At 40.6% G+C, this 25,310-nt stretch overlaps 1 protein-coding gene across 2 annotated transcripts in view; it reads right to left on the bottom strand.

The window, feature by feature from the left end:
• NTN4 (netrin 4) overlaps window positions 1-24,648 on the bottom strand; it is a 124,735-nt gene extending 100,087 nt beyond the window's left edge. For both annotated transcript variants that reach the window (XM_060656713.3, XM_060656714.3), the window contains exons 1-2: window positions 24,542-24,648; window positions 21,186-21,715 (exon numbers count right to left, since the gene is read on the bottom strand). In XM_060656713.3, coding sequence (XP_060512696.3) covers window positions 21,186-21,715; window positions 24,542-24,596 — 585 coding nt within the window. In that variant the 5' untranslated portion in view covers window positions 24,597-24,648. The remainder of the gene's footprint in view (window positions 1-21,185; window positions 21,716-24,541) is intronic.
• Between the last annotated feature and the right edge of the window lie 662 nt (window positions 24,649-25,310).

A 25,310-nucleotide genomic window follows, 5' to 3' on the forward strand; every position in this document is an offset into this window, starting at 1 on the left:
AAAAAACTATCTTTTCTTCATTGAATCACCTTGACAACTTTTTTGATATTGTTTTCTTTATGGTTCTTTTGTTTGAGGTAGAGCTTCTTAGATCTGTAGATTTATAGTTTCTATCAAGTTTGGAAAAATTTTGCCTCCTATCTCTTTAAAGATTTTTTTGGTCCCTTGTTTCTCCTTTTAGACTTTAGTTACATGAATGTTAGACCCCTCAATATTGCCCCACGGTTTACCAATGCTCTTTTTCTTCAGTTCTCTTTTCTTTGTGTGCTTCACAAATATACAATTTCTATTTCTCTGCCTAATCTTTTCTTCTGCACTATCTAATCTGCTGTTAATCCCTCATAGTACATTTTCATTTCAGATATTGCATTTTTCATCTCTGGAAGTTCCACTTGGGTCTTTTTTATATCCTCTATTTCTGCTTTCAACATATTTGCTGAACGTATGGAGTATATTTATAATAGTTGCTTTAATGCCCTTGTCTGTTCAACCTACAAGCTATGTTATTTCTGGGTGTGTTTCTATTAAATGAGTTTTCTTCTAGTCAGGAGTCATATATTCATGCCTGTTAATTTTCAATTGAACATTAGACATTGTGAATTTTATGTTGTTGGTTGCTGGATTTTGATGCATTTCTCTAAGAAGGATTAGACTTTGTTCTGACATGCAGTTAATTTACTTGGGGTCAGTTTAATATTTTTGAGGGTTGTTTTTAATTTTTGTTAGGGTGAATCCAGTCTAGCTTTTATTCTACAGCTAATCTAATCCCACTACTAAGGTCATCTGAGGACTCTGAACAGTGCCTGTGAATTACGAGATCTGTCCACTTTGGATGGTAGGAACATGAACTATTCCCTGTCTTGTGGGAATACTAGGAATTGTTCAGCTAGCTACTACTTTCTGGAGGTTCTTTCCCCACTCTCATAGACTTTTAGCTCATGCATATGCGGTTCATTATTTAGCCAAAGATTTGAGGAGATCTTTGTACAGGCCTCTGGACTTCTTTCTTTATGCTTCACCTTCTTCTGCAGTATTCTGCCCCACAGATCCTAGCTGCTTTGGCCTCCTAGAGCACTGATCTCTGTCTCCCAACTCAGTGAGACCATTCCACTCTGGTTTCCCTTCCTGTGCTGTGGCTTGGAAATGTCCCGTTAGTAAGCTGGGCAATCAAAGAGCTTGCCATGTTTGTTCTCCCTCTCTCAGAGATCAGTCTTATGCTGCCTGTTGTCCAAAGTCTAAAACAATTGTAACAGATGTCTTTTCTGGTTTTCTAGTTTTTTAATGTGGGAAGGTAATTACCATAGCAGTTAATCCTTCATGAATAGAAGGAGAAATCTCATTTCAAGCTGATAACTTCTAAGATGTTGCAACTTCTGAGATGCCAGAAATGAGAGAAAAGGAAAAACTTAATCTGATTTTAAGATCAGTTTGAATACTTAACTTTCTTATTCTTTCTCTACCCATGTCCTTTTCCTTTCTACAAGGTAGAGGATCCTACTTGAGATTTTTCCCTTGAGCAAATGAAACTGCCTTTGATATAATCTGTTGCATTTGGAGGTGTAGTGGAGTATTTAAGTAGCAAAAACTATAGTGTTGCAGATATCCTTTTTGTCCAAAGTAGATGAAATTACAACAGCTCTGGGTGGTTATTTCACTTACTGAATTAACATTTCCTAGGATTTCATTTTGTCCCTGATCTCATTCAACATGATCAGAACAAAGCTATTTATACTCTTCTGTGCTTGAGTCACTTAATTGTAATATCAAGATAATTTAATGCAGAATGTAAAATTATGCATATAGTAAAAAAGCCAAAAGATGAAAAAAAAAGCCAAAAAAAAGTAAATTTTCCTGCAGCCGGATAACAGAGATATTCCTTTAAATGAAGTGCACTAAGAGTCATCCTTGAATCTCCAGTTTACTTCTAAAATCTAGTCACATTAGAAAAAAAGATAAACCATAAACACTCAGTTATTAGTATCCAGAAATTCTCTGAGTCTACCTAACTATATCTACATTTCTATGAACACACAGTTCTTTTCTTCTTCCCTCTTCTTTAAGAGTAAGATAACTCTTAAACTCTAACAAGACCAAATGCGAATGAAATTATCCATTGGGGCAAAAGCATTCAGCCATTTTTCTCATGTTAAAGGCTTTAAAATAGTTTTTCCCCTTCTGTTTATTCCCTCAATTAATTTTTCTTATTAAAATGCATATATGTATACATTAAAAATAAACACCTTGTTAAAATATTATAATAATGTTACAAATAAACAACTTTTCTAACTGGATGCCATAGAAAACCACAGTTGGCAATTAGTTTGACTTTAAAACTAGCTTTCTGGTTGAACATGTGTGTGCCTATTGGGGGATTTCCATAATGCAAACCTGCCCTACACTGTGCTTTCAACTTTTCATTCAAGACAACCAAAATGTCCTGATTAAGATTTAAAAAAATATAAAACTTTAAACACTATTACCCTGGTGGGTAGATCCTGGCTACCAAACAAATAGACTTCAAAGGGACCTCCCAACCTTCTGTAGACCACAGACAAATGTTTGCTATTACTATTGTTCCAGGTAGCCTTGGGCCACCTTGTCCTTCACTGGTAGGAGACCTTGAAGATAGGGTTAATCACTACCATGAAAAGTTTTTCCAGTAGAGATGAATCTCACACACCTTTTCCCATAAATTACAGTCTGACATACAAAGATTAGTTGCAAGAGTTAAATTAAGGAAGAGAACCAAAAGCTGGATTAGAAGGAGAGACTTGCAGAAATAAAGACCAGTAATTGGGTAAAAAGTAAAAAACATATATTATTTTCTTTACTTTGACCTATATGTAGCGAGTTACAATCAGTTCAACTAAAAGACTTGTGGCCTAATTTATGTGATTCATAAAATAGAAAACAATAAATTCTTTAAAATTAGTCTACGTTTCCTTCTGCTGAGGAGTAGGGTAGAGAAGAGCTAGAAAAACAGAGGTTTTTCAGGATGTTTAAACCATTGGGCTTACAGAGCAAAAAGCCCACAACAGAAATTCTGACATTCAAGGCAAAACAGGACAACAAATTAAATCTAACTTCAGTTTTTAAGGATTTCTTTGTTAAACATTAGATAAGAAAAGGGCATTTCCAACCTGGATAGACTGCAAGCTTGTTAATATAAATCCTAATTGTGTCTCTCATCATCAGTGTCATTTTTGTTTCTATATGATGACAAAGCCATGATTAAATAAGATAAAATTCCAGGTCTCTGTGACATTAAGCCTTTTGATAAAAGACTCACATTTATTAATTCACCATTGCTTAGCTGAGGGAACACTTTCTATCAGGCATTGTGCTAGGTACTCTGGATACAAACCTGAATAAGAAAATCAAGAATGCATAGGATGTCAGTTGTCCCCTAATTCTTAAAAATTGAGCTCTGTCAAAAGTGGTGCTAGAAGGGGCACCTGGGTGGCTCAGTTGTTAAGCTTCTGACTTGGGTCAGGCCATGACCTCACGGTTCATGAGTTTGAGTCCCACATCGGGTGAGATCGAGCCCTGCTTCTGGTGAGCACAAGCCCCCCTTTGAGTGAGCTTCTCTCTCTCTCTCTCTCTCTCTCTCTCTCTCTCTCTCTCTCTCTCTTTCTCTCTCTCTGCCACTCCTGGGATTCTCTCTCTCTCTGCCCCCCTCTCACTTGCACCCTCTTTCATTCTCTCTCTCTCTCTGTCTCTCAAAAAAAAAAAAAAAAGTGGTGCTAGAAGATAGCTTGACATTTTTAAAAATCAGAAGAGAACATACGGCTATTTAACCCAAATTTCTCAATGCAGGACATTCCTCTAGAATAGCTGATACCCGTCCATTCTCTGCTAGATCCCACACCCTCATAGAGCAGCATGTTTCATTTTTTAATGGTTCTAATTATTAAAATGTTCCTCTGTGTTAAGCTAGGATCTATCCTCTGTAACCTCTAACACTGGTCTTGGGCCTATACAAAAATAAGTCTATTTTATCTTCAATAAGGAAGTCCTTCAAATATTTAAGGCCAGCCATCAACTTAACTTTCATTCTCCAGGTAAAATATTTGCAGTGTCTCATATCACACAGTTTCTAAACTATGGCTGAGTAGCAAATGACCTTTGTTTTATTTATATGTGTAAGGTACATGACAATATTTTCCTCTCTGAGATGTTAAACTCTTAATTTCTGAGGATTTTTTTTTTAATTTTGTTTTGTTTAATCCAAATGCATTTCAAAGGTTTTTTTCTGTAATCTAAGGGATATTCAGATTTTAAAAGATTTATAGTATTTACAATATAGCAGTTTGGGAAGAAATGGGATTGATGAGTGAAGACAGTGGTATGAGAGTAAGTAAATGAATTCTTAATGAGAATATTGTATATGTAACCTCTTGAGCCCCCATCTCCAATCATGGTAAAACAGGGAGGCAAGATTGCAGTTCCAGTGTCATTATTTTGGGGGATGGGGAAAGGGAAGAAAGAATCACATTTACATCTGAATAGAACATTGTGATACCTGCATATTTCCATTGCATCTGTCATTGTATTAATTAGTTCATGAAAAAATATTTCTGGTTACATGCCAACTAAACTGACAGGCAAACTGACAGGTAAGGCTGAGGTTAAAAGGGTTGTGGGAGGCTTCAGCACTCTAAATGTTCAGTAGCTCCTAGCAAAGGAGAATCCCTTCTCCTTGTCATCAGAGAGAGGGAGTGAGGAGAGGTGGAGGGCGGGGCAGAGAGAGAGAGAGAGAGAGAGAGAGAGAAGCATTTGAAGGGATGAAGGTGACTGGCTGGAAACTGACCAGGGGATTAAAATGGCTTTTGATGACGGTAGTACCAGGGGCCAGACCTGTAGATAACATATCCTCCTGATTACACTCACATCACCTCTAGACCATCTAGAAGTAGCTAAATGCTTTATCAAGTGGACTTTTTAAAAAGGAGAACTAAACAGGAGCAGAAATAATTTATCACTGAACTCTTGACCGTGAATTTCCACGTGCACCTGGTGCATGTTTTATAAAGTCCTAGGTAAACAGGTGCATGTGAGTTCTGGCTATAAAATTTTAAATTGATAATCCTTTAAATATAACTTCTTAACTTGAACAGGACCTCAAGAGAGACTTTTTAAAACATATTGTTTTAAGATCATTAATTTTAACAACAAACCTGCCACACAAAATCACAAGTATATGTTCTTAACAACAACAAAAAATAAAGGCAAGTTCAAATAGGGAATCTAGACAAGAGCCAGGAACCTAACTGCTTGCTCACTCTGAGTTTGCTACCAAGCAACCTCTTACTAGAATCACTTGGAAATTCCTCCTTGAGTCTGAAATACCAACAAGGTGTAGGTGGATACATATTTCTCAGTTTTGATAAGAAATTTTAAGCTCATACTTATGTCTTACTGTAACACTGCCATCTAAAAATATCTTTAAAAACTTAGTTCCTTATCTTGTACTTGACGTTCATAATATAGTTTTAAAAGAATTTATAGCGTCACAATAGATATATAAGACTAAATATGGAATGGAGAGACATGAAGGGTCCTTTGTACATCTGATTAGTTCATTTTTCTCTAAATCTAACTCCTTCCAGTTAATTTTGCCTGTCTATGAAGATGACTTGGCCACTGCTTTAATAAAAAGCATATAATTCTTTATATTCACTTTATGTACTATTAAATGACCAACGCTGATGTTCTCTCCAAAAGCATTAAGCAAAAGTGTAGACTTTCAGTGCTTTTGGAAACATTGACAGTTGACCAGTGTTAATATGTGAAGTCCCTAACTTACAGATGGTTTGCGTTCTAAATTTTTTGTGTAAGTCATTGCCTAGGCTTAAGAATGCATTTTGTCTGTTTTTGCTTACTACTCTATCCCCAGAGCTTATTCCAGTGTTAGACACACAGTAGGAACCCCAATATTTGCCAAAAGACTAGATAAACTGGCCTAAAATCCCACTTCACTACCAAAGTAATTGAATTATATTATTATTAATAATTAGTATTTATATAGTACTTAGCTACTTGTAAAACACATTTATGTATGCCTTATCTTACTCTTTCTCACACTGATTCAGTTTGCAAATGAAGAATCTAAGGCCCCTAACTTAATGAGAGAGGCTATTGAGAGGTTCGAGCGTGAGATAAGGGAGCTTGAACTAAAGGGGTGACTGCAGGTGAGAACCACCTTAGAGATGGAACCAGCAGAACCTGGTGACAGACTAGACCTGGGACTCCATCTCCTGTACTTGTGCTACCACCTTGCATCTTGTAATATTATAAACTACAGATAAAATGTCATCTCTGAATATAAAATAGAGACTTAGGGAGTAAGGGCTCATTTCTTTTCCCCTTTCCTCCCTTTTCTTAACAGTTAAGTGACTTCCTTTTGCTCAGTGATTAAGAAGAACCATTCACTTTGCAAAAAATGAGACCTCCCCAAAAAGATTACACCAAAATTGAGGGCTCCCACCCAGCTAGCAGGAAGACTGATGTGACTAGCTAAGTAGTGCCCATCCAGGGATCCCTGCTATCAGAGTAGTTAGGATGTAAAGGATTTTCTTAGTCATTTACTCACTCTATGGCATAATCTATGTGTTCAGAGGTGGATGAAACCCTAAGAGTAATGAAACAAGCCTTCAAATCTGTACATGGATCTTCCCTGTAACATCTCTCACTGGGGATCACTCAGCCTTTGCTGAAACATTTCATGGGATGAGAAACTCAAGGTAACTCTCTTTGCCTCCTGGATATATCCAGTTTTTAAGAAAGTCTTTCCTTGGCCATATTCTTGCCTTCTGAAAGCATCAAAGTCCATTTAATCCCTCTTCAAACATCTGAAGAATGCTAGCAATTCCTGAACATCCATAAATCCTCTCTCATAAGCAAAATATCCTAAGTTAATTGTTCATTATATAATGAGATTTCTAATTGCTCTTACCAGTTCTGCTCAGCTTTCTCTAAATAGGAATATCTTGACCTCAACATAATATTCTAGGTATGCTTTGATGAGAAAACACAATAGAAGGACTATTCTCTCCTTTGTTTGAAACTTACTCTATTAATGTAGCCTAAGATTGCATTAGCTTTTATGGCAGTCAATGATATATTGTTGACTCACATTGAGATTACAGTCAACTGAAACCCTGAGGTCTTTTTCACATGAACGCTGATAAGTCACACCTCTCTGGCGGCAGTAGAGTTGATTTTTTGAAAAGAGGAACTTATATTTATCACTATTAAGTTTAGTCTCATAAGTTTTGCCCAAGAATGTTTCACACTGCTTCTTGAGTTGTCTTTTGTAAACAGTTCTGATTAGGCTATCCCTACCCAGAAGAGCTGTTGATTGTTATCCACTACTCACATGATCGAGTCTAAAATATTGACATACTAGACCATGTAAATCTGACCTGACCCTCCAGGGCCAGCCTCCTCTTTCCCCCATGCTTCACTTTCCCCATTCCCCACCCTACCACATACTCTAACCATTCTGAGGATTGGCTTTCCTTATACATGTGCACTTTTCCATGGAACTCCTTTCTCTGCCTTTCAATTATTATTCATCTTTTAAAAGAGAGCTATTCAGAAGTCCCAATTAGACTGTAAACTCTTTCAATGTGGGAATATACTAACTACAATGAAATTCAAGCAACTAGAAAGAGACATAGCTTCCACATTTTATTTTTTTAAGCATTTTTGTATTGTCAAAGAAAATATTTAAACTTTCTTCAAAGCCAGTTTCTCATCCCAACTCTAGAAATGCAAGTGAGTTGGATTTGACCTACTTGAAATAGCAATTCTTAGGGAAAAGAAGTAACAAGCTTTTCAGTTTCCCAAGAGAACCAAATACCTACACAGTTTGTCCAGAGGCAGTGCCATGAGGTGATTGTTTTCTAGAATCACGAAACAACCACCCTTGTACCCATTATAGCATTGTGAGAAGAAGCCCATTTGGAAACACAGCAGAAGCATAATTAGGAGGCCCTCTATGCAATCATTTCCAATGATACTGATGAAAAATTAAACAAAATCTCCAAGTTAACCTTTGATGCACCTTTCACTGTTTTCCAAGAGGTGGTGGCAGATTTGTACCTTTCCATTTGTGCCAGGCCTTCACAGATTAGGAACACAGCCTCTGGTTTGAGTTTGGAAAGACATGTTACCTGTGACATTATCCTTACTGAGAAATTGTAACAATCAACTGCCTTAGGATCTGTCATCCTAAATAGCAACTTCGGAAACACGTAACAAGTTATCTCTCATGCTGTTTAGTGTGTCTGCACACCAGATACTTCGCACACAAATGTTTTAAGCCACAGAAAGCAATAAATAGTTATCACTGATAATAATAACAATACTAATGCCTCAGAGTCTGTTTACTTGAAAAATAACGATTTAATGTCAGGCAGCATGTTAGATGCTAAATAGTTGGTCTCAAAGTACGATCTGAGCTGATTTAAGGGGTTCACAAAACAATGTGATAAATGCTGTCATAGAGGTAAACGTGTACTATGGGTGCACCTGCGTGACACACACGTGTAGTGCACTTAACCCAGAATTTTAGGAAGAGGTGAAGTTTAAGCAGCTCTTAAGGATGGATCAAACCATCCATCCAAAAAATATTTGGCTGACAGTTTGGTTAAATGAATGAGAGGTAGGACTGGGGGAGGGGAACAGAAGAGAAGAACATCAGGACAAGGAAGCATGTGTGCAAAGGTCAGAGGGTAGGAGAAAGCCTGGCACCTTGGAGTAATATAAGTAGTTCAGTAGGTACAGTTGGAAGCTCGGGCAGAAGAGGCAGTGATGAGAGATAAGGCCGGGGCATTTGGAAAGAGCCTAGTGTGCCACATTAAAGAATGTAGACTATGGTACGGGGGAACTGGGGAGTCACAAAAGACTCCTTAAGCAGGGAAGTGACATTTTGGATTTCAAAAAGCCCCTGTAGAGTGTGGCATAGAGAACAGATTGGAGAGCAAGCAAGACAGAACAGCAAGAACAATTGGAGGAATATTGCAATAATGTACATGATGAAAAATCATGGCAGTTTGCACTAGGATGGTTGTGTATAGATGAAGAGAAGCATGCATACTCAAGACAGACTACAGGAGCAGAACTGGACCTGGTAAATGACTGCTACTGGCTGAGGGAGAGAAAGGAATCGAGAATGAATCTCAGCTTTCGCCTTGATGGGCCTTTGTGGGTTAACCTGTGATGCCATACACACATTTTAATTTTCTCAGTGAGGTAGGAGGCAAGCTCTTCACCTGAGAGCCAGTGGGGGTTGGGGGTGGTGGTAATGTGGGTGAGGAGTGGTCTCAGAGACAGGAGACAAGCTCTGCAAGATTCACTACAGGAATGAAAGAGGGCTGAAGAAAAGAGGATTTCGAGATAAATTTGAGGGCCAAATTAGACTAGAAAACAAATTTGTAGAGGCATCTCTCAGTAAAATTATGTTTTTATTTTTCCCAGTAGAGTTCAACTGTCTAGCTGAAGGACAAGAAAGTGAACAGTAGAATTGGAAAGTGATGGGGGAGCACAAGGGGGCAATGGAGTTGGGAGAAGTGATAGAATATTCCAGAGAGAAAATCATGGGGGCAGGCTAGGTGTCATGCTCATTTTCACAAATTCATATTTGGAGCCAGAGAAGACATAAAAGAAGTGGTCTAATGTGACAAAACAAGGTGCTTTGAGAAAAGAAATGAACATTTTGAAAGAAAAATGGCCATAAGTAACAAATCAGAATTGATAGCACACATGGGAAGAAAAGAAGTTGGGGAGTGGGAGTTGACAGTCACCTTGCAATTTTGTTTTTGTTTTTGTTTTTGCAAACTATACCTCTTCACTACCCTGTGTCCCAAGGAACCCCAGTGGGCTTACATTCTCCTGAACTTTGAGAATCATCAGAGAGGAAGCTACTGTTACAAAGGGGTGAGTGTTGCTCCCCTTTGAGTGTGCCAGGATGGAAAACAACAAAGATAAGGATTCTTGGGGAGTGAGGTGCCTGGGTTCTTCTGATAGATCATTGGTGTGAAGTGTCCTCCACTGACCTTTGCTTTCATATGGAGATAGGGACAGAGGTCATTTGTTGGGACATAGGATATGAGAGAAAGATAGCATTGACTGACAAGAGGAATTGATGTAAAACCTCAAAGATTTCAGAAGGATCAGATTGGCTAGAATAAAAGGAAACAATAATTCTTAATGGAGATTAAACAATATAAAAGAGTGACTACATTTTCTCCAATCTAATTTTAAATCTAGAAGCCCTGTTCAGTGGCAGCCAAAAGATACAGTGTTAGCACAAATGAACATGATGTCATGTAGAAAGGATGTGAATATTTCTCACAATTATTTTATTGTTTTAGAAACTGTAATTATGAAGTGTAAAGTAACATCAGCAAACATAGCTGATGCCTAGAAAGGCATCATTTGCAGGAAGGTTAGGGAGAGAAGAGAAATATGATATAGAAAGAGGGTTGGTGTTTTGTTTTGTTTGTTCCTTAACAAGCCAAACCAGCCAAGCCAAAAGAGCTTGTTCCTTAGAGATAAAGAAAGATATATGCAAAATGCCTGGTCCAGAAACTGGCACATTCTACCATAATCTCTAAATGTTGTCTTTCTCTTTTCCTTCTTAACAAAAAATTAAACATTAATTAAAACATTAATAACACATTTTAAAAACTGTGACAATGTAAACATATGTACTTAAATGGGAATAACTGTATAGCTCCCATGCCTTGGGTAGATGACCTCCATCACATTCTGCAAACCAAATCTCACAACACCCTAAGTAGAAAAAAAAAAATGTGTACAGTGCTAAATTTTAATTTCATTTCCAAAACTGTGATGGCCCAGGGGCATTCAAAAAATATTTTTTTTATAATCATTCCAAAAAGTCACCCTGGTAGCTGCAATTTTGAGTCAGAAAAGGGTGAAGAGTTGGATAAGCCAAGATGCAATGGAATATGAGGCCCTTAAAATCTGAAGGTTGCTAAGATCAACATTTCTCTTTTAGCATGGTACTTTCAAAGGTATCTTTCTCCGTTAGTATTCTTCCCTCTCCCTTTTCCATCATTACTCATTATCCAGCCAGCACTTTCCCTTTTCCCTATGCATTTTGGTCTTTTGATAACCCAGAGTTGCAGCTCATATGCCTTCCCTCACACTAGTCATTTTAGAATTTGCACCCACCATTCTGACTGTGGAAAGTCAATGTTATTCGACGCATGCTGTTTCTTAATTAAACAACCATTGGACCCCTAGACTGGCAAGACTGGTTTTCATATAAACCTTGGGTTTGGCAAGAGTGGTTTGTTTTTTGGTAATGGCAGCATCAGTTGGACTGAGTTTGATCCTCCCCTGTACAGTTCTTGGATTTTCCTCTTTTCCAACCACACCCACTTCCCCTGACAATCTCATCCAGTTTCATGGTTTTAAATATCATCTCTATATTGATGAGTCCCAAGTTTATACATTTAGTCCAGACCTCTGAACTCTAAACTCACAGATCCAGCTGCCTACTGAGTATCTCCTCTACTTGGATGTCTCATACGTAATGTGTACAGAAATGAGCTCCAGGCACTCCTCTCCAAATCTCTGCTCCCCTAGAGTCTTCTCCACCTCAGTAAATGGCTATTCTATTCTTCTAGGTGATCAGGCTAAAAACATCCTTAATTCTCTCTTTTTCCCACACACTACATCCAATTTCTCAGCAAATGCTGTTGGCTGTAGCCATAAAATCAATTCAGAACTCAACTACCTTTCATCATTCCCATTGCTCTCTGTCCATGCACTGTCAGATCCAGCCTGAATTATTTTTAATCTTTATTTATCTTTGAGAGAGAGAGACAGAGTGTGAGCAGGGGAGAAGCAGAGAGAGAGGGAGACACAGAATCCGAAGCAGGCTCCAGGCTCTAAGCTGTCAGCACAGAGCCCGATGTGGGCCCGAACCCACAAACCATAAGATCATGACCTGAGCCGAAGTCGGACGCTCAACCAACTGAGCCACCCAGGTGCCCCAGCCTGAATTATGACAACAGCATTCTAGCCAGTCTCCTTGCATCCCTCTTTGGTCTTTCTTAATACATAAGCAAAGCAAAACAAAACATCAGCAATAAGAACAACAACAAAAAAAACCCCACACAAACAAAAACCCCCACAAATCCACATAAGCCAAAGTGATCCTATTAAAAATAAATTGATCATTTTTCCCCTCTGCTTAAAACCTCCAACGGCTTCCAATATCATTCAAAGTAAAAACCAATGACTTTATAATAATGACTTTAATTTATAGTCCAAACTGGGATTACTTAGAGAATGAAAGGGGATACCAAAAATAATTAACAGGCTTTAACTGATCTAGGTGTAAATTTGGGCCATCCTGACACCTACTTCAAGGCCCCACATTCTAATTATCTCTCTGACCTCTGACCTCTGATACTATACTGCACCTCCATCCCTCTGCTTCAGTGCCAGCCTCCTCACTGTCCTGATGGCATTGGGCACACTTCTTTGGGGCCTTTGCTCTTTCCCTGGATATGTCCACTGCTCACTTCTGCTTTCCTTCAGGTCCTTATTCAAAAGTCTCAGTGAGGCTCTCCCCGGGAGTTCTTTCTAAACATTAAAAACCGCCTCCCCACTTTCTAGCCCTTCCCCTGGTTTATTTTTTTTTTTTCCTTTAAATGATCACTGTCTAACATTCTATATACTTTACCTTGTTTAGCACCTTACATTTGTAATGTAAGCTCAATGACAGGAAATTTTGACTTTTTGCTCTGTATTCCCAACTCCTAAAATAGTGCCTGGCACATAGGAGACACTTTATAAATACTCATAGAAAGAATGAATGAATCATGACTACTTTGAAAAGATCAGCACTTAGTAGATATGTAGCATCCAACATAGTTAATAAATGGTATTATTATCTTATATATAGTTATTTTCATATGATTCAATTCAATAAATGTGTTTTGGACAGTTAGGCCTTGCAGAGACATGTGCCAGGTACAGAGGTTGGGGGGCTGGGAGCCACAGGGCATATACAGTGATAGATGGGACAAAGTTCCTCAAGAAGTGAACACTAGAGGAGTAGAAGAGATAGGGGACATGATATTATAGTTACATATGAGTGACACAGAGTGCATGGGTGGGGAAGCGGAAGGAGAGGATACATTTATTACTGAGTTTTCAGATACTTCTAAATACTGATCAGAAACAGTAACTTCTTTATTCTCTGTCATGATGCACGTTCCTCATCTTCCAGAAGCCCCAGTCCCTAATACAACCATTCTGGTTTCTAGGGTTCTCCATTCCTTGGTCAGAAGCACCTCTTGTGTGCCCAGATATACCTGACCTCCAGGTGCCTGTTCCTCTGCTCTTCATTGCCTGGCCTTAATTCTTCAGTGTGAATCCTTCATTACTAACTCAGCATTTTATATTCTGATTTCTCAAAATTTCCAGAATATTCTAATGAAACATTGGCAAAGCTAAACCATCTAATTGAACAAATGCAAAGCAAACAGATACTAACAGATTTTCTTAATAGCTAGAAAGGAGGTATTTTTGGAGGAAAAGTCTACTCTTTGAAATCAATAAATCAAAGTTTATTGATTTGATCTCTGGGTTTGTTTTAATTTTTATGTAGCTTCTTTAAATAATTCTAATTAACAACTACTCTCTGGATTTTCTTTAAACTAAAGGCATTATTTTTTTGAAGAGTGCTGTTAATCTCTAGCCCCACCCCTACAGGAAGGGAGTACCCCCAGGGTATGGATAATCGAAGCACTCTAGACAAATATATACAACATTTTATTTTCAAGGAAGTTCAACAAAATTATAGCTAAGAATATACTTCAGAGCGAAACATTAACACATTGGATGACTAACTTTAGTTAGAAAAATTACTTAAAGCAGTTACTAGCTAGGTAAAAACAAACCACCCAAAACCAACCAATCAAATAAAAAGTATATTAAATGGTACTGAAAAAAACTATGGTACTCATTCCCATATAGCTTATTTTATTTTATTTATTTATTTTTTAGAGTTTATTTATTTTGAGAGAGGCAAGAGTGAGCATGAGTGGGAAGGGGCAGAGAAAGAGACAGGGAGAGAGAGAGAGAATCCCAAGCAGGCTCCACACTCATAGCTTGAACTCACAAACCATGAGATCATGACCTGAGCCAAAACCAAGAGTCTGATGCTTAACCAACTGAGCCACCCAGGCTTAAACACCTTTTTGCACCTAAATAAATAAATAAATAAATAATAAATTTTTAAAAATGATCTTAGGTAACTTTAAGTGCAGACAGTCTGCTTGTTATATGTAATTTTTCTATCTAATGTAAAAAAATAATTGTTATGCAAAGTTCATGGTACCATATTACAAATTATCAATCACACTGTAAGTTGTATATCATACCTAATAATTACTAGAGCAATTTAGTTTTTGTTTACTTAAAAAATTTTTTTTAGTTATAATAAAACCTAATCATTTAAATAATTTTGAGGTAAGCTAATAATCCCAGCTCTGGCATGGGCTGGTTCACTTCTTGTTTGAGTCTGACCAAGTTACGCCAACTCACTAAGTCTCAATTTCTTTGCCTGCAAAATGGAGTTAATACTAGTACCCAACTAACAGGGTTCTTGTGAGATTAAGGGATATGGTGCATTCTGCAGAATGCCTGGCACACGGAAAGGCATCAGTAGACATTCGCTGCGACCATGACTCATGACCATTGCTGCTGCAAAACTGTCACATGCAGATTTCAGTGACTGAAGAAAATAAGTAGCTAACCAAAGAGTAGTGATTAGCAAACATTCCAACTCATGTATTACTTTCTCTTTTCAGCTAAAAATCTAAATATTGCTTAGCATATTATAAATGTAAATATCTGTAAAAACCTGATTAAGCAATTTGCCATCTTCTGCACCCTTGTGCCATACTGACTTTACCATAAGGTATTGAAGTAGAATCTTTTCAATGGCCAAAGAGACATCCTTCAAAGAGATAAATGAATACTCAGATTTTTCAAAGGCATATTATTTGCACAACGTATCTGGGAATTAATCATGCACTATCTCATACTACTTAGTAAACCAGTCCATTAATGATCATGTTTGATCTCTTACCCAGTGGATTGTAAGGACTGTGAAGGAAATGAATGTATATCATTTTTGTATCCTTCACACTACCCAACTCAGGACAAAGTAATTTCAAACTAGTATAGTGGAAACAGCACAGGGCTAAAAGTCAGGAAACACAGATTTCAGCTGAGTAATTACAGACAAGTCATGTAACTCTCTTTAGGCTTCAGATTACTCATCAGTCATGTGTTTTTCCATTGATGACATTTAGGTTCCTTTCCAAATGCTCTCATTCTAAGAAACACTAGCAAGAGGGATTTTTGCCAATGTTTGTCATTTTAATACACAACTTCATTTGTCCATATCTACAGATTGAAAGAAATGGGACCTTTAATTACAGATTTTGTTCACTCAGGAAAACTTGCCAGGAGCTCAGAGTTCTTGTCATTGACTATTCCATCAAACATGAATCCTTCAGCCTGTTTCAAAAAGAGCAGGCCTTCCAGGTTAGCACTCCCCATCCTCTACCCTGTTTTATCTTCTCCTTGGTACTTATCACACTCTGACATGCTGTGTATTTTTTTTTTTAATTTTTTTTTTTAACGTTTTATTTATTTTTGAGACAGAGAGAGACACAGCATGAACGGGGGAGGGGCAGAGAGAGAGGGAGACACAGAAGCGGAAGCAGGCTCCAGGCTCTGAGCCATCAGCCCAGAGCCCGATGCGGAGCTCGAACTCATGGACCGCGAGATCATGACCAGAGCCGAAGTCGGCCGCTTAACCGACTGAGCCACCCAGGCGCTCCCATACTGTGCATTTTACTTAAGTATTTGTTCTCCATCCTCCCTCCATCCCCCTCCCCCAACACCTAAGCTTCATGGGGACCAGGACTTTTATCTCTTTGGTCCACCACCATACCCCAGCACTTGGAATAGCATCAGACATATAATAGCCCCCAAATTGTTTGATGAACAAATGGGTGAAAAAATATTATTGAAGGTCCTTCATTAATTGCCTTTCTCCAACCACAACTTAATCTCATATTTTTACCAATTGAACTTTTCCATGTTAACCAGGGTTTCTGAATCTTATCCCCTACGCAAGGCTTATATTCATTCCTCCCTTAAATTCCTGCCATTTAAGGATATTCTCCTAGTCATATCACTCATTTGTTCCTGCTCATTTATGCAGTCACAGATTTATTGAATGCCTACTATGATCCAAGCAATGTGCTAAATGCTGGGGATACAGAGGCAAGTAAGATTGACACAATCCTTCCGTGGTGCTTCACCAGTCTTCTTCTGCTCTGTACCACTGCCTCCCTTTGAATGTTTTATATTCATAATGCCCTGGAGGAAAAAAAAAAAATCTGTGTGGCTTGGTTGGTTGCTATCCAATTTTGAATAGAGCTCTTCTAACAGTGAGTTAAAAGAGTAGAGGGCAGCAATGCTCACTTCTAAGGAGATAATAACTCCATCACTTTAGAGGTACTTTGGGGTCACTTGGAATTTCCTAAACAGTGATAACTGAAATTCCAGTCCCAAGAGGCCTCATTGTTTGGAACCTAAAATGACTTGCTACATCTCCTCACTTCCCTCCATTTTCTGTACCCAGAGGGGATCCGAGGCTGCTTCTTTGAATCCCCAAAAAGCCTAATTAACCTCTCATCTTTAGCTTCAGTGTTATTATTACCTGCTGCTACAACTAAATAGGAGATTAAACCCCCAATAGACATAGAGCCTTGATGTCAAACCATGCCAAGCATCAGGCCTCTCTGTGCCTTTTTAAAAATTATCAAGGCATACTTGAAAATTGAGAATTGTGTGTATTTAAGAAGTATGATTTTATGATTTGATGTACACATACATTGTGAAATAATCACCATGTTCAAGCTAATTAACGTACCCATCACCTCAGTTACCACTTTTTTGCATGTGTATGGTGAGAACACTTAAGATACACCCTCATAGCGAATTACAAGCACACAACTAAGTATTGTTAACTATAGTCATGTTGCTGTACAGTAGATCTCCAGAATTTATTCATCTTGCATAACTGAAACTTTGTACCCCTTGAACAACATCTCCCCCATCTGTGCCTTTTACCAGGATTTTGGGAGCACTTAATACCTCCAAACCAGCATTTTCCAACTTGTGCTCTGTGGATCTCTGGGGTTCCAAAAGCTAGTAATTGGAGTTCTGCAGAAAGAGGGTTCCATGGACAGATAAGTTTGGGAATGTCACATCCTACATTTCCCACTTGAGGATACAGAACACTAATGAGAACATTTATGTATTTATAGATGTTAATTTTGTTAAACCCAATGTTTCCCAACCTAGTTTACTCATGGAACCTTTTTATTCCCAAAACACTGCTGACATCTCAGAGGACATTCCTGCTCAGGAGAAAGCTGTTTGGCAATGCCTTTTTAACCTTCATGTCACATCCAAATGAATAACAAATGGTTGTGAGAGAATGCGAGAGAAGAGATATGCATACATCTCTCTGCAAGCAGTTCTTGGGGGTCAATAATGAAGAGAAAACATAGTTTTGTGGAACAAACACTAGACTTACAGTCAGAAGACTCATGATTTAGTCCTGCCTCTGCCATATAACTAACTATGCACTGTTGTTGGGTAAATCACCTCTGAGCCTTAATCTCCTCTCCTGAAAAGGACACACATTTTCAGATAACCAGTCATTGTAACTGCTGACCAACTTAGGAAGTTGCTGTGTAGCAGATTTAACTTTGATTTAACTTGAATTAAAGAGTATTCTTCTGGGTGGCTTTTGGGGCCTATATTTTTAAAAGCCCTCTTTCAGATGACTGGTGCCTTCAACTCTGATTTTTTAAACATGAAGCTACAGGTCTAAGGCCCTAAAAGCCCAAGGAAGTATTTTGGAATGAGTAATAGAAAAAAATGAAGTCTGGGATATATTTATGTTAGTTTGAGTAGTAGGAAAATACCTAGAGAAGTCCTCAGAAGTCTTATATTGATTGGAGGAAGATCCAGGTCTATAATAATATTATAAATAAGCAATAAATGAAATTTAAGACTACTTATTTGACCCCACGTTAATTGGCTTATTTTTCTGATCAGCCAGTTTCCAAAGATAGAGATTGGGGATGTAGAGTTGTACTGCAAAATTAATTTGTAGCTCAGTACTAACTTATATTCCAAAGCAACACAGGAGAAGTAGGCAGTAATCAGTCCCAGGCAAGCATCCTCTGATCCTTGTCTTTGAAGAAGACTCTCTTCTACTCTCTAACTCAGGAGGCAAAGATTCATTCCCAAACCTGTGCTCTGAAAGGAAGAAATTCTATGATGGTTTAGAGTATATATGCAAAAACACTCTAGAGGGAACCAGATGCTCCTTGATTTTTTTTCTTGCCATTGAATTATAAGTCTGATGAAATAACAGCTACAATGAAAAACAACTTTAAGAAGTTTTTTAATGTTTATTTATTTATTTTGAGAGAGAGGAAGAGAGAGCATGCCAAGGAGGGACAGAGAAAGAGGGAGAGAGAGAATCTCAAGCAGGATCTGAGCTGTCAGCACAGAGCCCCATGTGCGGCTTGATCCCATGAACCGTGAGATCATGACTTCAGCTGAAATAAGAGTTGGACGCTTAACCAAATGAGCCACGCAAGTGCCCTGACCCCCCAATTTTTAACTGGATATAAAGGTGACTAAAACTGGAGATCAAAGGTGAAATATCTAACGTAAATTTTAGTCTCTCTCTGCTTGAAATTTGATGTAATAACCATTGATGACAATAAGTAGTTTGGCTTTAAAGAAGATTTTGCTTCCACTGTAAGTTAAATAAACGTTACTTTAGTCATCGCTAAGTAATTGCTGGGCCATTATAATACGGTTAATGTGATATTTGCTAAGCAAGCATGCCTGCCATCTGGTTACTGAAACTGTATTTTTGCTACTTCCTAGGTACACATGGCCCAGTAGCACTGAGATGTAGGGAACCGATATGAGCATGTGGATCAATTCCAAAGCCATTCATTTGTTTGCAACACAAAGTGTTCTCCACATAAGAAAACAATGAGTCTAACTTATCTGTTTCTTTCCTGTCTGGTATCTTTAAAAATGTCCATCATGACAGGGTGCACACGAGTTTACAATATGAAGCCAGCTTTAGAGACCAAGAAGAAGAATGAAACACAGTCTGCAGGCTATTTGTGCCACATCCCACTTGGTTCCCCTGCCAGCAGCACGGGGCCTGGTCTGCAGGGAGCACACAGAAGAAGGAGGTGGGTAATAAGGCAAAAGTCCATAGGTGTCTATGGTAGTAGGAAGAAGAAATTCTCAAACCTGCTTTTTCATTAGGCCCCTCACAAGCAACCCTTTCCCCAAACCAAAGGCAGGATTACTGGCACTGACTACAGTGCCTGGCACATAGTAGGGGCTCAAAAAATGTTCACTAAGTGCAATCATCTGGAAAGTCTGTGAATAGTAATACAAAGGACTGCTAGAAGGCAGCTTATCTTAGTATTTGTAGCCATTAGTACTACAGGCATGGGACATATGCCTCACACCCAGTCCAGGCTTCCTCAGCCTTGGTGCTATTAACATTTTGGGCTAAGAATTCTTTGTCAGGAGTGGGAGTGGGGTGCTATCTTGTGCACTATAGGAGGTGTAGCAGCATCCCTTTCCTTCACCCACTACATGCCAGTAAGTGTCCCTCCCTGCAGCAAAAATGTCTTCAGACATTGCCAAATGTCCCCTGGGAGGGGGCTTGGTGGGGGGTGGTGGCAAAATCACCCCTAGTTGAGAACCACTTATTTAGTCTGTGTGTTCATGATATGTACCAGAATTATAAAGATTATATTCTCTCTTCTCTTTTTTCTGAATCAATATTTTAAAAATTAAATTACATTTTATTTTATTTTAATTTTAATTTTTAAGTAAACTTTACACCCAATGTGAGGCTTGAACTCATGACCCTGAGTGAGCTCTACCTACTGAGCTAGCCAGACACCAGTCTAAATCAATATTTCTTTCTTTTTTTTTTTTTTTTAAAGAAGCATCATGGGGTTTATTTTTAGTTTTGTTTTTTTTTTAATTAAGGCGGGGAGGGGCAGGGAGAGAGGGAGAGGGAGAATCCTAAGCAAGCTCGGCAGTGTCAGCACAGAGTGCAATGTGAGGCTAGAACCCAGGAACTGAGAGACCATGCCCTGAACTGAAATCAAGAGTTAAAAGTCGGATGCTCAACTGAATAAGCCATCCAGGTGCCCCTGAATCAATATTTCTTGATCTCATGAAGGTATTTTATGCTCTTAACTTGTTTTCACTTAACTTAGTTTTCTCTAAATGTTTTCATAATGCTCTGGGGAACGGGGGAGGGAAACTTCCCAGGTATATCCATATATTCCTAGGTATATCTTATTAAAAAGACTTGTTTCCCCTTTAGGGAAGGGGAAATATGAAAAAAGGAGAAAACATTCTACACAGAAATTGGACTAGTAGCTAAGGAAGCTGTTTTGCAAAATGAGACTGAGACGGTTTTGAGTCCAAAAAGAACTTTTATATCTTAAAAGAAACTACCTTCATTTGTTTACTATACACTCTTGTAATCTTACCAATAAAACTCTTGTTATACAAAAGTATCCTGACAAACAGATTTTTTTTCTCCCTTGGCTTTATTTTTATTTACTTCCTATTTATGTTAACAGTTTCAGGAAGATACCAGCATGTGTGGACCCCAGGAACAGGCAGTCTCAGTAACTCTTGCCCCTTCGGAAGCACAGTGAGTAGACCCGCTAACTGAAGAAATTATTAGCCTTTCAAACCTCTAAGATCGAGTGAGGATGTTGTGTGTCTACGCTTTCTTCAAATTAAAAAAAAATTAAAACCTTAGAATTCCACCTTAAACCCAGCCAGTGGCCAACCTGCTTGAAAATGACTACGCGTCCATATCTAAGGGTGAGAAATAATTTATGACAAATAAAGCTCATGAAAAATTCTAATTTCATTCATGTTGCTACAAGTATACCTTCATGCTTTAAAAAAAATGTGGGCTGGTAACATTTTTCTACCTTACTTACAGTGTAGAGTTAAACGTGTGCTCTTACCTCTCCTCCAGTGCACGGAAAGGGATTGGAGTATCTCGAAGTGCAAATCGCTCCCTTCTTGACAACATCATCTTCCAAGCCAAACGTAGCCGAGCAGTTCGTTGCAAAGTACTTGTAAGGCTTCCACGTCTTCCCAAAGTCCTGGGAGCGGTCCAGCACCATGGCTGCTGGCCTGGGGGACTTGAACACCATAATGAGATGAGTGAAGTAGAATTCGGCTTCCAGGTCTAACTGGATTTTTTCTCTGTGCACATCCTCAGCGGACTGCCACCACGTGCGAGGGAACCTGAAGGATGAGTCTGCCATGGCAGCTGGCAGGTGAGCCACGTGAGGCTGGGCGGCATTGCATTTGTCACATTTGGGCTGCCGACAAGTCAGATCAGCGTTCTCACTGTAGGAGCAGTACAGCTCAGTGGCGTTCTGACCACAGGTGGTGTCTGCCCAGAGTTTTCTCCCTAAAGCCAAATTTCCCATCCGAGGGTTGCAGGCTTTTTCACAGCGGGAACTCACTCCAGCTACTCCACTCAGTCCTAGGGAAGGGAAAGCATATGTTATTCAAGACAAACCCATCTGGAAAGCTCTTCTGTCACCCTAGTCTGTCTTCGACAGTCAAGTTACCCCCAAAGAGCTTAAGACTTCTGGTAAAGAGGAAATTCTACCAAATTTGGGCATGGATACGGTTCTGGATTGATACATACAAGCATGTGAGTGTGCATGTGTGCATGCACACATTTCATGTTTGGTTATAAAATTCACATAAAAAGGGAAAAATCATTTCAGATAAAGGGCGAAGGGAAGGGAAATGGAAACGCTGGGGGAAAAAAAATGGGCCTCAACCTTTTAAGTACTTTGCTTTCTAAATGTTCTCTATATTTGAAATACACTTCTTTGTTTTGAAGCCATGACTTAAATAATACCAAAAAACAATAGTGTGTTTAAGATCACCCAATTTAGTCTTTCAAATATAATTTAAGTCCTTAGCATTATCTAACATGCTTATTAGAAGACATTAAGGAGGAAATATAGAATTCTATTATATTTTTAAGCCAAAAATGTGAGGGAGCCAATTCCCTAGGAAAAGCAATAGGAGATACTTAATCCATATCCAATGGGATCTCACTTCGGGTAGCAAAGCTAGACATCACTGAAGCTCAGATGCATAATGTCTATTTTTAATATTTAGTAAATATAACTAAGGGAAAAAAAACCTCTCTCAACTGCCAAATGGCAGAAAGGCCTATTTGACATGCTCTCTGCCTCTTGAGTGCTGCAACCTATGACAGGTTATATAGTCGTTGCCTGTTTGCTTAACAGGAGAATGTGTACAGTCTGGCTGCCACTAACAGCACCTTTAAACATTATCTGTGAACTAAAACACCTTCTTAAAGAAACATGTGCTTCCACCCAAACAAAGGTCCAACAGACTTTAATGTTTCAAAATTACTTAAAATGATAAACATTATCCACTTATTAACATCCTGACTACATATTTTAATCCTTTAATTTGGGTTTGTCATTTTAATTATGAATACCCTAAGCAAAATCATCTATTTTAAAAGTTAAAACAGAGAAGGAAAGAAGGAAAAGGAAGTTAAACCCTAAATTCTGGCTAATTGAATGTTTCTGCTACTTAAGAGAGAGCACCTCCGAACTATTGTCACTGTACTGTTGGAGAAGCCAAATGACAGCTTAGACTAAAACAGAGACATTTCACACGCTGACTGACAACCACCAGCCCCACATAACCTCTGCAACCAAAAGAAAGGGCTTCCTTAGGCATATGTTTTAAATGGCAAATTCAAATGTGCATTATGCCTAGACTCTGCTTGCCACTGTTCTGATTAGCTGGGCAACAGTTGCTTGTGGCCAGGATCACCCAAACACACAGTGTGCTATGACTCACCTGTAAAGCATTTCGGGGAAAATCATATACTGCCCGTACAAGTATTTTTGACTTGAAACACTTGCCTTGTGATATTTATTTACAACCTCTTGATTGCTTGCATGTTTTTGCCATAACATGGTTTGAAAAGGGAAAGGTTCAGTAAAGTTCACTTTGTGGTCGGGGGAGCATGTGTGAAGTGCAGGCAGGGGTGCACGTGTACTCCTGTACTCCTAAGAATTCAAGTAAAACCTTAGACCTTTAATGGCTCCTTGGGGAAGTATTGAATACTTTTAAACGCCTCCGAACTAATAAGTACAGAAAAGATTGGGGCCAGATAATCGGTGGACAAAAATACTTGGATATCCCTAAAGAAATGACTATTCAAGTATAGCAAGGATGCTCCTATGAGTCACACTGATTTGGGGTGAAGATTCTAAAACTTTTTTTTTTTAACTGTGTGCCAGCGTCTCTGGGGGCAGAGGAGAAGAAGCCTTAGGGAAGGTACAAGTGCGCGGATGCTCTCTACCCACCAGTCGGTCCCTCCAGCCCACACTCCCCTTTCTAGAGCGAATGAGAAACGTTTGAGAGACTGGATGGCTGAAGAGTCCCTCACTTTCTTTCCTCCTCACACCCTGAGCTGCGCTAACCCCTAACTGGAAACCAGGTGACCCGTACGGGGGAGGGAGAGGAACGGAAGAGGCTCCCGAATTTAGAAACGGCGCGCTAGGAACCGGTGGCCAAGGGCAGCCCAGGAAAGCCGGGATGGGAGTAGGAGAGAGAGCCTCTGACGACGCCTCTGCAGGTCATCCAGTTACCGAGACTGGGAGCAGACCCGCCTCCGACCTCCCACGGAGCCTCAGCCAGGGTACCAATTCCCCAGGGGCGGCCAGCCAGCTCCGTTCAACACAGGGCGGTCACCACCTATCTCCCCAGCCCGGCGTCTCAGTGCGTTCCAGCCACTGCCACTGTGAAAGGGCACACACCCCGCCCAGGTGTCCCTACCTGGTTCCCTAGTGCCCAGCGTGAGGCCAGGGACCTCAGGGTTAGCTCTCACCCAGAGGGCGGCCGCGGCCCACGCGCGCCCAGGGTCGCTGGGCCATCCCTCCCCATCATTCCTCAGGCCATGAAGTGCCGGGGGATGGCGAGCTTGGTCCTTTGTTCCCTCACAAAGTGGAAAGGCAGTTTTTTACAAGCCCAAACCGAGAAAGAAACCAAGGCCGTGGTATCTCCGGCAGGGCGTACTCAGGATATCGGGTTAGCCAAGGGCATGTGTATCGCAGTTGCAAAAAAATCAATAGTATTTGAAACTGTGGAGACCCAGGGAAAAGAGGCGGAACATGGCCACTCATTTCATCCTCGGGAGCCGAGCTTGGCGCTCCCAGCCCGCACTACCCTGAACCCCCGAGTCCCGAGGTGGGGAACAGAAAGAGCGAGGGAAGGAGGGTGGGGGCCCTGCAGCGTCACCACCCACCTGCGGCCACCGCGGAGCAGCCCCAGAGCAGCAGCAGCCGCGCGCAGCTCCCCATGGCCGGGAGGAGCCGGGAGGACCGGGGCCGGGCGGGTGCGGGAGGGAGCTGAGCCCTCTCGGCTGTGGGATGAAGCGCCAACAGTCCTCAGGAAGAACTGGGGCTCTTTATTTCTTCCCCCTCCTGGGGCGCCAGGCTCGGTCAGCGGGCGCCGGCGGCTGGGAGCCGCGGGCCGGGGCCGCGCCAGGCGGTAGGGTGACCCTCGCACACCGGCCTGGAGGGGCCCGGGCACCTCGGGGGCGACGGGAGCCCCCGGACCATAGCCGGCCTGGCCGCGCTGCCCCTGCGGAGCGGTCCCGCGGGCTCCTCCGCCGCTAGCCCGGGGCTCAGCACCCGCAGCAGCCGCTGAACTTTGCGAGACCTTTCACTTCCCGGCCGCCGCCGCCGCCGCCGCCGCCGCCGCCGCCGCTGCCGCTGCCGCCGCCGCTGCTGCTGCCTCCCGGCCGTCCTCCGCCGCTTTTACCACCTCCTCTTGCTGCTGCGCCTCGATCCCGTCCTTCTCCATGGGCAGTTCCATGGGATGCATTTTTATTGCACCGACACCGCGGCGCTCCGGTGCCAGCCCTCCTCCCCTTGCACCTCCACCCCTTCCTCCTGCCCGCCCCCCGCGCTCGCTTGACAGCCGGGGCGGTGCAGCCTGCGCTGCCGGGTCGCCGCCGCCGCCGCCGCCGCCGCCGCCGCCCGGGGAGGGGTCCCCTGGCCCAACGGGCCGCC

This window comes from Panthera onca, chromosome B4 (assembly GCF_046562875.1).
Source record: "Panthera onca isolate mPanOnc1 chromosome B4, mPanOnc1 haplotype 2, whole genome shotgun sequence".
Classification (NCBI taxonomy): Eukaryota; Metazoa; Chordata; class Mammalia; order Carnivora; family Felidae; genus Panthera; species Panthera onca.